The sequence below is a fragment of the Papio anubis genome, chromosome 7 (genome assembly GCF_008728515.1).
Source record: "Papio anubis isolate 15944 chromosome 7, Panubis1.0, whole genome shotgun sequence".
NCBI classification, from domain to species: domain Eukaryota; kingdom Metazoa; phylum Chordata; class Mammalia; order Primates; family Cercopithecidae; genus Papio; species Papio anubis.
In genome coordinates, this window is record NC_044982.1 from 90,026,717 (window position 1) to 90,042,225 (window position 15,509).

The 15,509-nt window shown below is 48.4% G+C and overlaps 1 protein-coding gene across 2 annotated transcripts in view; it reads right to left on the bottom strand.

Moving 5' to 3' along the window:
- Positions 1-3,042: 3,042 nt before the first annotated feature.
- Positions 3,043-15,509, bottom strand: part of IGF1R (insulin like growth factor 1 receptor) — a 317,675-nt gene continuing 305,208 nt past the window's right edge. The window contains exon 21 of one of the 2 annotated variants that reach the window (XM_003901424.5): positions 3,043-10,586. In XM_003901424.5, coding sequence (XP_003901473.2) covers positions 10,205-10,586 — 382 coding nt within the window. In that variant the 3' untranslated portion in view covers positions 3,043-10,204. The remainder of the gene's footprint in view (positions 10,587-15,509) is intronic. The other variant, XM_021940884.2, reaches the window with a different exon arrangement.

A 15,509-nucleotide genomic window follows, 5' to 3' on the forward strand; every position in this document is an offset into this window, starting at 1 on the left:
GTGCAAATATGTGTCCAAGTCCTTGCTTTCAGGTAAACATCCAGAGGTGAATTCCTGGATTCAATGCTAATTCTGTGTTTAATTTTTTAAGGAACTGCCATTTTGTTTTGCACAGCAGCTGCACCATTTTATAGTCATACTGGTAGTGTTTGGTCCTAAAGCACAGGTTAATAGCTGGGCTTAGCTTCTCTCCATGGTGTCATCCCTTTTTAAAAACAGAATCTTCTTTCTGTTTCATCTTTTGTTTTGCTTTTATGACACAGCGCTGGGTCTTGTGCCAGGCTTCTCCCAGCAAGAGTCTACCTGTTCAGTGTTTTCTAGGAGCAGATTTCCGTTGGGAGTCCTATTGGTAACATTGCTTTTTTTTTTTTTTTGGAGGAAGTGAGCGAAGATAGCTAAGCTCTGGGAAATTTCATGTTGGTGTGATTACAGCTACCATTTTTCACTTGACTAAATTTAAAAAATTCATCATTTAGTGTTCAGATTCATTCACTACTAAGAAAAGCATTTGCAGTTTCCTAACAAAGGAACCAGGCCAGGCACGGTGGCTCACACCTATAATCCCAGCACTTTGGGAGGCCGAGGTGGGCGGATCACTTGAGGTCAGGAGTTCGAGACCAGCCTGACCAACATGTGAAACCCAGTCTCTACTAAAATTACAAAAAAAATTAGCCAGGTGTGGTGGCGGGTGTCTATAATCCCAGCTACTCGGGAGGCTGAGGCAGGGGAATCGCTTGAACCCAGGAGGCAGAGGTTGCAGTGAGCCAAGATTGCACTATTGCACTCCAGCCTGGTCAACAAGAGCAAAACTCCGTCTCAAAAACACACACACACACACACACACACACACACACACACACCCACCCACCCACAAACAAACAAGAAAAACCCAAGAAGACAAAAAACCAAAGGAACCAGTCAAGGCCGCCAGCACACTTTTTGCATTTGGAGTGGCCTTTAGAGGACTCCCTTTGCAAGTATACCTGGATCATTTGCTAGAAAACCGATCAAAGCCCGCATGTTGGGGGATGGGGGAGGTGGTGCTGGGTGGCGTGGACAGGTCTGGCTGCCTGGTTGGTAATGTGGAGATCTGCTTGTGCTATGGGCAATTCTGTCCCAGGACACTGTCAAGCAAGGGGCCCCCAGGACTGGGCTCCAGTGTTATATTTCAGACTCCTTGGCAGCATGCCATAACATTTTAAAAATTTTTAGATATTATCCAATTGGGAGGCCCAGAGCTCCCTCTTCATGAACTTCCCCATCATTTCCCCCACTGTGGCCTCTGAAGTTCTCCAGGGAGAACCCCAGAAGGCTCATTCACATCCTGGGCTGTGTACTTCGCCCAGCATCCCTTGTCAGTATGCACAGAGCCTGCTTAGTTCTGGCAGTGCTGAAGTCAGTTTGAGAACCACAGAAGAAAAGGCTGAGTCCTGGGTTGGTCATTTAATAGTTGGCGGGGAGGTGGGAAGGGGGGTCTTGAGCATGCTTGTATGTTTGCTCATCTGTAAGAGTAATTAAAATCCTTTCTTTGCAGGGTGATTGTGAACACCTGGTGAGAGAATGAATGTGAAGGTCTTTTAGTAACATTAGAACCCTACAAAAACCGCCCACCTGGACTTGGGGAGGGTAAATGAAGAACCAGCTCTTGAGGGCTTGCAGTCTTAAGAAATGGCACAGGGGGAAAAGTTCTAATGCTTCTAAAGACCCAGCACCTTCATCCTTAGACATTGCTGCTCCTTCTGGCTGGGCAGGCCAAGTGCAGACCGCACTGTGGCAACCTGCAAGTGCAGCACCAACCTGCCCAGGAAAGAGGGAGGCCCTGTTAGGCTTTCCAGCCTCAGAATTGAGACCTCCTTGTCATCAGTCACCTAAAGAAGATCCCCTGAGTGCCAGGCACTCGGTGACAACAGTGAGCAGTAACCCTGAAGCAATGCAAAGTTTGAGAGTACCCTCTTTTTTGAGACGGCGTCTCACTCTGTCACCCAGGCTGGAGTACAGTGGCACGATCTTGGCTCACTGCAACCTCCGCCTCCCGAGTTCAAGTGATTCTCCTGCCTTAGCCTCCCAAGTAGCTGGGATTACAGGCAGCTGCCACCATGTCCCGCTGATTTTTTGTATTTTTAGTAGAGATGGGGTTTCACCATGTTAGCCAGGCTGGTCTCCAACTCCTGAGCTCATGTTATCCACCTGAGCCTCCCAAAGTGCTGGGATTACACGCGTGAGCCACTGCGCCCGGCAGAGAGTCCCCTTTCAGAAAGGCCTTTTGCTTTTAGGTGCAAACACTTCTGAGGCTCAACAGGTCTGAAGTAACCATGGTCTTTGGTTTACTTCTCCTACCTACACATAGCTAGGCAGCTCTTCTTCTACTGGCCTGATTTTGCTGTTTTCCCATGATAAAGTTGAGGGAAATGACCAGCTTCTCCTCCTGATGTGTCTATGAATCCTTAGTCTGATTCTAGAACATTCGCACCTTGCCATACATAGCCATTTCCCCTGACAAAAATAATATTTACATTGTAGCGTCCCTGGGGCAGACAGAGATCACTAAGCAGCAGCTAGAAAGTAAGACTTTAGAGCTCCTCCAGTGAGCCACATCCTGTGTGTGGCCCACTGGGTTCTCACCAGCATCCCCCGAGGCGGGCATGTCAGCTGTGAAAGACCAAAAAGCACACGGGAAATGTGAAGAACTGAAGTCCTCTGCCCTGGAGTCATGCAGATCAGACTTGCCTTGGCCTGACTGTTGTTAGTGGAAGGTATAGGAAAAAAGTCCACAAATCAGTCAGAACTGCAGTACAGATTTCCGTAATTTATGCATTCAAATTTCTTTCCAGATGATTTAACGGAGTGAGAAATAGAATAGCTTCCCTGTCGTCTTCACTAGCAATTTGCATGCTGAGAAAGCTCAGCTGTCAGAGAAGAGGCAATGCTTTTGTGGAGAATGCTTCCAGGCAACATGCGTGAACACACGTGCCCCACGTAGCTCAGCTTCCCTGCCACCAAAGTGTGGTGATGCTTCCAGGAGGGACAAAACAAAACCAGAGATAGAAATGCATACAGAATTCTTTTATTTAACTTAAACCATGTAGTACTTTACTAGAAAAAAGCAGAGTAAGAGAAACTAACGTTGCCTTAGCTTCAGCCATTCAAAATAGACAGTTTCTTTTTTTCCATAATGTAAAGAATCCAGAGTATATCGGAATAACAGGAATAAATTCTTACAACAGAATATACAAAAACATTTTGAAATTTTTTTCATCTACTGATTTTTTATATAAACAGGTTTTTTTTAGGAATAATTTATACACAGAAAGTCATTTTATGTAACAAATTGGCCATGTTATTACCTTTTTTTTTTTTTACTTTTTTAAAAAAACTTTTTTTAAACAAGAAAACTCAGAAAATGCATTATTTGCGGTGCATCCATTCCATCCCGCCTTCTGGTTTGATTTTTTTATCCCAGATAAAGGGATACCCAGAGGTAGACAAACTCTGGCAAACCTCTCACCTCAACCTCACTGGCTTAGAAAGCAGACAGGTGTTTTCGCCAGGCGTCTCTTCCACCTGTGGATGTGTGTGTGCAACGCCAAACATCCAAATGAAAAGCTGAAAACAACCCAAATAGTTTCCGGGTCTTTCTCCCATGTAGTGCAAAAACCCAGTGCTTCCCACAACAGAGATACTGTGGAGTCGGGAGACATGGCCAACAATCCACTGGAGTTAGAGGAAGTGGAGTCAAACTTTAGAACAAATTTTTGTGTATGCTGTAGTTTTTATTAAAAAGAATTGTTTTCTGTATTGGAGATATGTATCTTCGGGATTCTGCCTTCAAAAAGCATTAATCATGATACGAGGCATGTAAGCAAATGGCCTGTGTGCCCCAGAGCTGTCATCTTTTATGTGATCACTGTGTATGCTGTAATCATCATGAAAACCATTGGCTGTGCAGTCAAGTCTTCCCATGTCCATGGCACTGCGTGACAATGACGGCAGCCAGACCAACCAAACCAGATGCTGAACGGTGCCATGCACTGCTGGGCTCCAACACCTCTGCTGTTTCCATGGCCAATGAGGTTCTTTCCATCTGTTAAAGTAGCTACACTCCAAAGGGAAATGACCAGTAAAAAATGATCCCCTTCCCAACCAGAGGGTTCTGGAAGACCAAGATACTGAAGATACAGAACTACTTTTTAAATCATCATTCCTTTGTTATAAACTAGGGCACAAAGCATGGGGGGAAAAGAGGTTGAACCACGGCTGGGGTCAGGGAAAAATCCTTTTTTGGCATATTGTAAAGCTAGCTAGTAAACAGGTGTCCTAAAAAAAAATGGATCACAAACACATTTGCACACACAGAGAAAAAAAGTGTCTTTAAATTATTTTCGGCAATTATAAACTACAAACATTTTATAAAATTATTCTATGTTCTTACAAAAATGCAATGAAACATTTAATTAGTTCTTGTAAACCAGATCTTCGTCAACTGACTACCCGTAATCTACTGGACTTAAGAGCCCTATTGAAAATGCTAATGAGTGACTAGTTAAAACAATGTTGACCAGAAAGATGCGGACACACACACGTGGACATACAAATGAGTGATTATGTTGTTGCAGAAACAAAATAAAACCCTAAAGTCATGCCCCAGAACTGACAACTGACGAGTGCGATGTAGTTCGTGTTCTTGAACAATTCGCCTTAACTCCGAGATCAGTTTCCAGAGTAGGATGTTAGGTTTCTTTGTTGAAACCAAATGCCCATGGATGACTGCTGAGCCTTGATGTGGTCTGATAGCTTCAGAAACCAACAAGTTCAAAACATTGCCCACATTTCTTCCAAGCCCTGCACCCAGCTGCTCGTAACTCTTCTCTGTGCCAGGATCCCTGTGACAATGGTTCCGTACCTACCACCTGGTCATTCCACCATCAAGGAGCGCTCACTTCTCCAAATGACGCAACCAGTCATCTAAGATGAAGGCCAAAAATGAAACCCTCTGACCTGTCCAAGGTCTGTATCTTCAGCATCTCTAGCAACAGAGGTTCAGTCTAAATAACATCCTCTCTTTAAGTTCTCATTTGTACCAACAGCTACTTCAGAATGAAGAAAGTGTCTTTCATCACTGGTTCTTAAGGAGTGGATCTCTGGTCCACATCTCCCAATGCTGCTTAGCCCAGGAAATGAAAAGACAGCTGACAACACAGAGTAACATTAACGAAAAGAACAAACCCCAAACTTTAAATGCATAACTGGGACTGCTGGAATGGGCCAAGGCATACCATGGCGGGTCACTGTCACCAGGAGGGTGCCTATGTTTTAGAAGGAAGTGGCCACCAACACTGTCTGGCCACCCTGGAAGGACCCAATGTGACAGCTAAGGACACTAGACAAGCATCCTAGCCTTCTGATCTCAGTGTGATCTTGCCACAGAGCCACTTACAAGCCATTCGGCCACCAGCCTGCAGAGGTGGACTGCTGTGGGAGAGGCTTCGGTGGAACAAACTGGCCTAGAATCTGGTGCCACAGAATAGTTGGCTCATAAATCTTTTATCCCAAAGCACCCCTATTTGCACCGAGCATCTTGTCATTTGGTAGTTCCACAGTGACTGCTCTTCTATTTTACGAAGCCACTTTTCCTACCACTGAAATGTGGTTCCGCATCTTAAGAAACAGGCCAGAAGGAGAGGCCCGGTCGGCCACGAACATGGTCTTCCATCTTCTGAGGAGGAGGCTCGTTCCAACGGTATGTCAAACGTCATGACATCCAACGGTGTCAAAACGAAGGAGACCTGGGGTGGTCTGGGTCTCACACAGCTCAAGTTCAACAATGTCTCCAGTACACACCAGCTCCTGCTGCCTCAGGGAAGGGCTGTGTGGGAGAATGTCTTAATGCTCACATCAATTCCATGATGTGCCTCAGTGGTTCACGTGACTTCAAGCAGTGTGAGCTGCTGGCAGGAGGAGGTTGCATGGAAAATGCCACAACTCAGCTTAAGATTATTTGGACACAAAAGAGGAAAATCAAGAGGCGGAGAAATCAGCGTGAAGTTAGGCTAGAACTGTGGATAGATGATGCCTTGGTATAGTCAAGGTGGGTGGGTTGGTCCAGTAAAATGACTGCACCATCACACAAGCCAAGTTTTCTCTTTTATTGAAGTGTTTCTGAAGCATTTGTTATGATGGGCACTACACTGCTAGTGTTTTCTACTTAAAGAAAAGCCACCTACATAAGACAAAAACAAAATGACATCAGTAACTTGGACAGTTTAAACAAAACCCTTATAACCAGCTGATCGATCTGTAGAAATCCAGTTGTGGAAACCGGTAGGTATGTGCAAAAGAGAGGAGAGGCCATTATTCCAAGGGGTCACCTACAGTGTGGAAGAAGAAAACCCTGATCAAACAGTATTTCTCAATGACCTTAAGATCCCTGGGGTCTTGGGAGAGATGGGTCCTGTTCTGGCAGGAGGAAAAAGGCTCCTGAGCGCATTCACTTAGTACTGGAATTGCAAAGGAACCATCCACACTTGGGGAAAGCTGCCCGCCACATTTCCCAGCTAAATCATCAGTGCCTGTAAGAGCAGCTGCTGGAAGAGGGGAGCGAACCGTCTGTCCTGTGAGCAGCAGGACCAGGGACAGATGGAGGTACAGCCCTGGCGGGTGGTGAGACACCATGGAGGCTCGGCGCCGACCACTGGCCTTTCCAGCCCGAAGGTTTGGTACATCTCTGTCTACCCCTAGGGGAGGAGGAGGTGAGGGAGAAGTTGAGAGGGCAGCCTGGAGGGGGAGGGGACTCTGCTCCTGTGTGTGTTCTATTAGGGACTGGCTTTGAGGTTAGGAGCCTCTGCATTCTGGAGCACAGGCTGGGCAGATCTTACTCTCCAGCTGCTGCTGCAGCTACACCTTTGTGCTGAATGAATGCAGCAGCCATGGCCGCATGGCCCTGCCTCGGTGCAAGCCTCCTCCAGGGATGCAGGAGCAGCAGCAAGGGGAGCAAACCCAATATGCCTTTACCCAGGAGATTCTCACAGAGACTATGCTGCCTGGACACCTTCCTGTCCTCAGAACCTGAGGAACAATTGCTCTCTTAAGGATGAAATGTGTTCGATCTGCATGGAAGCAGTTTTTTCCAAAGATAACCAGCCAGGGACAGCCTGGTGGCCCCCCGAAAGTGTGCTCTGGTGCCCTCCTTGGCCTCACAAGGCCACTGGCTAGGAGAGGAGGAAAAATGTAACACCTTGGTGGAAACCAAGGTAGAAAATAAAATAAAATAAAATAAAAGCAACACAAAACGAGACATCTCAGAAAAAGGCAAGCTGTCTGAAATACACAGAGAGGTGAGTCAGTGTTGCTTTGACCCCGGAATACAGCCTGGCTTCTCCCTGCATCACCTGGGTGTGGAGCCTGTGGCGTGGATGAGGTTACCAGTATCAACGGCCTATTGTCAGGTGCTGAGAAATGTGAGATGTATTCTTTTGTCTATATACACATATAAAAAATAAGAGTGAGGTAGATAAATGTTTGGGGGGAAAAAAACCCAAAAAATCAAAAACTGTCCCATCACTCATACACACACACACCCCACACACATACACACACCCTTTCCTTGAAATTTAAATTCATAATGGGGCTTCTCTACAGTGATTGAAACTGGCATCACAAAATAAATTAAAAGAGAACTCCTACATATAATACCTTCTTTTTTCTTTTTTAAAAGGGAACACACTATGGGATAGAGGCTAGAGAAAGCAGTGAGACAAACTGCTGACAAGCAAAAAAAGCACTACAGACTTTTTTTTGTGTTTAATCTTCAGTCACAACTAGCAATCACCGTATCCCAGCTTTGTTCTTACTCCTAAACATTTCCATCCCAGAAGCAACTCTTGTGCCGTCATCTCTCTGGTGAGAAGTGCTAAAAACAAAACAAAACTAAACAAGACCCCTGGGCCCCGAGGACCTGGATTCCTGGCCGAGGGAAAGAGGGCCAGCACCACAGCCCCGGTCCCCTGGCAGACAGCCCCGGTCCCCTGGCAGGGAGCAAAGGGGCTCTTGGGCCACCGTGGCGTCTGCGCTGCCCCGACCTGGCGCTCCAGCTGGCACAGCCCTGAGGATGCCGCCCTGGGCCAGCCTGGATCCCAGGGTCCCACTCCCTGCCAGTGCAAAGGAGGTCCCTTGGGATGTTCTGGTTCCAAAGACAGGTCGGTCGGTCGGTCTGGTGAGGGTGCTGGCGAGGGCCACAGCAGGGCCTGCCCGGACCACGCTCTGCTGCTCCCTTGGACTCAGCAGCTGTTTTTCATGGGATGGAAAGATTAAATAGCCATTAAAAAAAATAGTAATCCAAATGCCTAGTGTCTGCAGTTAACACTGCTGTTGTACCCAAGAATTAAAAAAATATATATATGTGTGTCACAACCTAAACAAAGGCAAGGGAAAGAGAGGGTGAGGCTTCTCAACCACGGTGGAGTGGAAACACTGAACAAAGACGTGTGAAGTATTTAACCTTTGTTTTTCTGACCTGAGTTTGTATCATGTCTTGCACTGTAACAGACTCCAATGCTGTGAGGGCGGGCTGGGGAGAGCACCACGGCCCTCTCAGGACAGGTGCCCGGCCTTCTTTCCGCCTCGTGCCCTCACCAGCCTCGTGCCCACAGAGCCTACGGGTTAGAAGACAACTAAAGGGGGAGGTGGGAGCAGGGAGGGGGGATGTATTTATAAAAAGGCATCAAACAGTTCATGGCAAATTATGTCGTAGAAGTATCAATTACCGGGAAAAGAGGAAGAAAGTCACGCACTCTAGTACAAAGCATAAGAAGTTTCTTGGAGTGAGCAGAAAGGGGAGAGGGTGGACCTGAAGGTTTTCATAGATTAAATCCACAAAGATCAAGAACAAAAAAAATAGCAGCTTTTTTTTTTTTTCTGTACAGACGTATAGATGAATATCTGAACCGTAAAAAAGTTATAAAAGTGACATTAAAGACGATGTGTATGCAAATGTTTCATGGTCTAACATAGAACTGTAAGACCCATGAAGAAGTCCTAGGAACAGAGAAATGTCAACAAAGCTTAGAATGCTTGAATCCATTGACTGCTTTTCTTCTTACTGCTGTTGTGGTGTTTGAATTTCTTTCCTTGCAAACCTGCATCAACAGTTGGGCTGAGTCCCTGGAAACCCCTTCCCATCTGTGTCCTTGGGGGTGGGTGGGGGAGCTGGGGCTGGGAGAGAAGCAGGCATGGGGCCCCTTGACTCAAAGCCTGTCCACCAGGCTGCTTCAGGGCCTATGGCCACCAGATTCTTGGGGGTTGGGCGGGGGTGGGGAGGCAGGGCAGGGAAGCCAGTTTAGCTTCTCCCCACCTTCACTGAGAGAAAGTCCCATTGTGTCCAGTTCCCCCAAATAATAACCTAGTCAGAAGCAATGAGACCTGTGTGCATGTGGCCTTGAGAAGCACAGCAGGGGCAGTCAGACGGACGGAGCGTGTCGCCAGCGTATCTCTCAAAACGGAGCAACCAGATGCCACGCTCACCCATGCCTCCGGACACAAGGAATCAGCGCAGGGACGGTGAGGGAGAAAGTTCAGGATTTTGGCAAAATTAGGCAGCGTTAAAATGGTAACAGCCTTGGATGAACGATGGCCCTTTGCAAATTTCATGTCCCTAGAAAGGTGAAAGATAAAGGTAAAAATTTCCATCTCCATGTGTTTTTTTTGTAATGACCTACGGTGTCGGGCGGGTGTGTACAGGGGTTGGATGGGGCCACAGGGACAGCCACTTCCTCAAACTGATAAAAAAAGGGCTTCCCAGCTAGACTTATGGCAATTATTTTTCCATTATGAAGCAGAGAGAAAGAGAAAAGTGAGAGAGAGAGAGAGAGAAAGGGAGGGAGAGAGAGAGAGGATGAGGAAGGACAGGGACAGAGTAAGGAGACTGGTTCTCAAGTGCTCTGTTGCTATTAAGTGTTGTCATTAAGGTTCTTAAAGGCCCATGTCAGTTAAGGGTTTGGGTAGGGAATAAAAAGCTGCTTGCATATTGAAAAAAGGAACATCCCAAATGTGTTTACTGCAGAGAAGCTGTCTCCCGCGGGCAGCAATGGCAGTTCTGAAGATCCACTGAGGTACAGGAGGCTTGTGAATAGATTGTTAAAACTTTCTCTCTCCCCCCACCCCGCTGAGCGTGCACACATGTTACTGTTTGCACAGATTCAGGATCCAAGGATCAGCAGGTCGAAGACTGGGGCAGCGGCAAGGCCCGCTCGTTCTTGCGGCCACCGTTCATGTGTGCGTAAGGCTGTCTCTCATCGAAGCTGGCACGGAGCACCAGCACTCCAGGGCCGGGGCCGTTCTCGGCCTTGTGTCCTGAGTGTCTGTCGGGCAGTGGCAGGGAGGACGAGGAGGCCGAGGGGTCCAGGGGGACGCTCTCCATGTTCTCTGGCTCCAGGTCCAGCTCCTCCGGCTCGGGCAGCTTGTTCTCCTCACTGTAGTAGAAGGAGACCTCCCGGAAGCCAGGCTCCATCTCGTCTTTGATGCTGCTGATGATCTCCAGGAAGGAAGGCCTCATCTTGGGGTTGTACTGCCAGCACATGCGCATCAATTCAAACCTGCAGCCAAGACACATGGAAGGGGGGTCCAAACTGGGAGGGCGTATGTGGCCAAGAGGCTTCATGGGCCGCCTGCAGTGGTTTCCCACCTATAAGCGTATGGTGGGAGCACTGAATACAACCCTACTGTCCCTCTCCGTCCCTGGCTTTCTGCCTGGATGGCCCAAGTGGCCTTCAGAGTCTCCTGTTTTACCTCGTATGGTTCCGTTCACTTCACCCAGCACTACCACAGTACAAAACCCAAACTCTCCTTTCCCAAGAAGCACTAATCTAGGTCCACACTGTCCATCGTTACAGGTATTATTTATGGTGTCAGTGCTAAGAAATAAAAATAAGCAGTTTTCTATCTGAGACATCTCATGCAGCCACTGCTGAAACATCCTTTCCAGAATTAGAAAGCAGGAAACCCCCGGTTTCTAAGAAGGCTGATGAGTGACCGCAGCTTCCCCAACGCTCTCTCTCCAGGTCCCACCTGTTATTTCTAAGCTTCCTCCTGGTGCAGGGCTACCCCTGGCAGAGGACCAAAGGAAGAAGGCACCATGAGGCCAGGCTTGCAACACGAAGAAATACACACTCCGAGTCTGCTGCTGTCTCCATCTAGCACCTGCTTGCTCCAGCCCTGCACAGGCAAGCCCCAGCCGATGAGCCAGGCTATTCTGGACCAAACAAGAGGCCCAGTGTAGACCCGAAGCCAGATTCCAATGAGCCAGCAAAGAGAGCCCTGGGCACGAGTCCACTCCACAAGCAAGGACAGGCAGAACAGGATGACGCTTGTGCTGTGTCTTGGTCGCATTGGCTGGGCTCCGACAGCACCTGGGCTGCAAATATCTGTGAGGCCCTCAGAGTCGCATGGGACAAAGGAAGTCTTGCCAGCTGTGGCCAGGGCCCCCCACGAAAACAGTCAGCCACACGCGGACAAGGAAAGCCGGCTGCCCTGACCCAGGAAAGGCCCGGGCTTTGACAAGCTTCCAGAACGCAGAAAGACCCAGGTAAACAGACTTTTGGGGCAAAAAGGTACAGCTGGCTACCGTCCAGGGCTGGCCATAGTTCTGAGGAGTGACCGCCAACAGCCCTCTTACGTGAGCGTGAAACCAAAGTGCCTTCCTTTCCACCTCTGTTCTCACCAGGAAGCTCTCCTCTTTGTTTTAAAATTCTTCCTAAAAGAGATGCTTTTCCATAAAAGTGGCCACATAGAACTCTCCACATCTAGGAAACTCAAAGCACCCAATGGCATCTAGCCTCCTGTCAGGCCGGCTGCTTAACCACAGACCACCTGCCCATCTCTGGCTTTCAGGGAAAATTCCAAGGGGAGGCCCCTGATATAAGATAAGCCACTCGGCCTGGAAGCTGGCCTGCCAAGAGAAGGGCTCTAATGGCCACCTGGCAGCTTCCTTCAGATGGAGACGGTGCAACCTTGAGGGAGGGTGAGCCTAGGTGTGAGGGAGAGCCATCCAGAATCCACTAGAATTCAGCGTTCTGGAGCCTGGGGGCCTGCATCTCCACAGGGTCTAACCCGGGGCTACCCACCTCTGCTCATCAGCTGCACTGGCATGGGCCATGCTCCCTCATTTCCATGTGGGCTGCAGCTGCTTTCCAGCTACAACTACCAGCTGAGGACATTAGGACAGAGACCGTGGCCTGCAAGTCTAAAAATGCTGATTTACCATGTGGCCCTTTACAGAAGGAAGGTTGCGGGTTCCTGTTCTAGGGGTAAAGGAATTAGACAAAATAGGAAGCACCCCACAGTATGCTTCTTAGATATGGAGAGTTCCATGTGGCCACTTTTCCGGAAAAGCATCTCTTTAGCCACAATTTTAAGTCTACCCCACAGTAGAATGCTGTGTGCACACTAGGTGCCAGGCAGTGAGACAGTTATGTGTGTGAACTGATGAAGTCCTCACGAGTTTGTGAAGCAGGTGCTACTGACTATAATATACACCCATGTTACAGACGGGGGAACAGAAGCACTCAGACATTAAATAATTTGTCCAAGGTTACGAAATTCATGAGGGTGGAGCTGGGATGGAGTTCTCTGTGCAACAGGATGACTACACTTTGATTGCCAACGACCCCGGAAAAAGGAATTTTCTCTTAATCTAAGTAAGAGTAACCCTGGGCCCACCAGGAGACCCTCCCTCGCCTAACTGTCCAAGGGACAGTCACAGATGTCACAGGGATGTGCTTTGCGGTGATAAAAACTGGCAGCTTGATGACAAATAAGCCTGCCTTTCCATACTCCCCATCACTGCCTAAGAAAAACGATCGGGGTTAAAAAGAATTAAAATAGGCCATAATGACATGAAATGCATCTCCATATGGCTGGGATGTGAACTCCTCTCCGGCTGACTTGCCCCTGGGCAGAAGTGTACCCGGGCCAAGAGCATGAGATGTGCTTGGCTTTGTGCCCTGTGGCCGGGGACTGAGGAGGTGCCACTGGAGGGGCAGCGAGGCAGTGACATCAGCACAAACAAGCCATGTGATGCCTCTTTTAAACCATTCCAGAGTAACAACCCTTCCAGGGCTGCCCAAAAAAGGAAGTCTTTTTTGCTCTGTGGGATTCAAGACCTTGTTTACTATTTCCACACATACAAAAAATCTCCATTAGACTCTAGAAGGATGTGTGAGCTGATAAAACTCATCTTTTAAAAACCACCTTTTTTTTTTTTCCCCATGGGTCAGCTCTGGCAAGTCTGGAGCCATCCTTCTCGAATGCTCTCCCCTTTGGGGGACACATACCTGGCCCTTCTGGAACAGGGACAAGACTCAAATGGAATTCCTGCCCTGCTGGGAAGCAGCCTCCTGGGGGCCAGCTGTGCGCCCTGGAGGCTGGGTGATGGTCAGCAGGATGAGCACACGGAGGTGCCTCTGTATTCCCATTCCACTCTTGGCCCTGATGTCCTGAACTGGACAGGCTGTGACCTGTGTGGGATGTCAGCAGGCCATGAGGCACCCGCACATTCCCGCATGCTGCCGACGCTCACCGGATTCCCAGAGGACCTGCAGGGCTGAATGTGTCTCTCTCCTGGCAGTCCTCAACAGTGAGGGTTGTCTTAGGAACCACGCCTCAGCCAGGAGGACATGGGGCCTGTGTGCCTCCGTGAGCTCACTGGGAATAACTGAGCAGGAGCGCCCTTCCTGCCTGTTTGGAGCCCACTCAAGCACTCGATTCCCGCAGAACCAAACCGGGATTCCAGCAATGGGAAAAACTACAAAAAACCATCAGATTTCACTAAGTTTGTTTCAGACTCATCTATTAGTTGATAATGCTCCAGGCTAAAAAAGTTCAGATTCCCTCCTGAATCCTGCAGACCGAAGACATCTCTGGCAAGAGTCCGGACACGTGGAGCTGTGGAAGTGTTACCAGCAGAACAAATGGCTTCCTAGCCCAAGTTTTCCATGGCTGCGTTCACACCTCTGTCCCGGCCCTTATCCCGGAGCATCAGAGCTGGGACCTTTTACGTCACTACGTTTCATGAAAGCCAGGGCCACTCCTGGCTCATCTGTGTGACCTCAGCGTCAGCATGCACCCAGAGGGGCTTAACAACATCTGTGGCATAAATACTGAGATCTGGGCTGAAATAAGGCTGAGGATGGGCTTTGTCATCAATCTAAAGTACAGACCCAACAGGGAACCACAACCCAAATCTGATGCCGTGGTACTTGCTGAGTCAATTCACACTGAGTCATGGCGTTGAGACTCAGACCTCAACACCTCGTTGCTTGGGGACCATGGAGTCCTTCCTCTAAAGCCAGAACACTCGGTGACACTGAGGGGTGAGAATCTGGCTACTTCCTGATGGTGAGCTCCAGTTCACCTGCAGCCACTGAGCTCCTTCAGCCCCCCAATGTCACCAGGTAGTGCCTGTTCAGATCTCAGAAACACACAACTCACACACTTTCTCAACTGGGACCTGGCAGAGGTTTCAGGGCAACTCGCAAGGGCTCACGGACTCTCCTCTCTGGGATAAACAGAGGCCATTCTTTCATGTCTTGTAACAACAGAACTCCCATCCCAGAACCCTCCTTTCTCACGTAAGCTCATCAGTAAACTCAGAATGACAACATGGACACTCCCTATGAAACCAAATTGCCTCCTTTCATTCTACTTTTTTCTTGGAAGGGAGAAAAATTCTCGATGGCAAAGCAGAAATGCCTCCTGAAGTAAACATTTAATGTCAGAGTAACCGCTTTGAGTAAATTTCCTTGTCACTCTATGCTGGGAACAGGAAGTGCCCTGCGTTTCCCATGGCAGGTAGGCTGCATCCCAGGCAGCTTACGTTAATATTAAGACCCCAGTTACCTGGAGGTGGACCAAGTAAGAATCCCACAAGTCTCTTGTAGATAAACGTTTACCCGAGTCAAAGAGAAAGCACAAAAACAACACACTCTCCCTCACCCACCCCAAACCACAAAAGCAAAACTCACACCTGCTTTCATGGGCTGTTTCTAAGCTTGCTAAAATACCACCAGTTCTAATATTAGCCTAGATTCTGGCACTGTACCTTTATGCAAATTCAGTGGTCGTCAGCTCTCATACTCCATGGCTTATATTCAGACTCGAAAGCATGATTTTTCTTATAATGGCTGACAAGAAAACAGTGGCTGTACTACTCAAAGTGTGGAGTGGATGGTCACCTGTGAGGGGCACTGGGTGGGTGTGTGTGTGTATGTGTGTGTGTGTGTGTGTGTGTGTTAGTGGGGAGCAGGGGAGTAGCTGTGGTCCTCTCCCTCGTGTCCTGGAGCTCACATCCCCATGTGATTGACTCCCACATGGTGTAACCTGAAGGAGAAGGTGGGAGCTTCAGAGTGTGACTTCTGAGGTCTGGTCAGAAAGGACGTTGTGCCTTCTGCTCAGGTCCTGGATCTTTTACTCTAGGGCACAGCAGGCAAACTATGTACCTGTGGGTAAAATCTGGCCTGTTG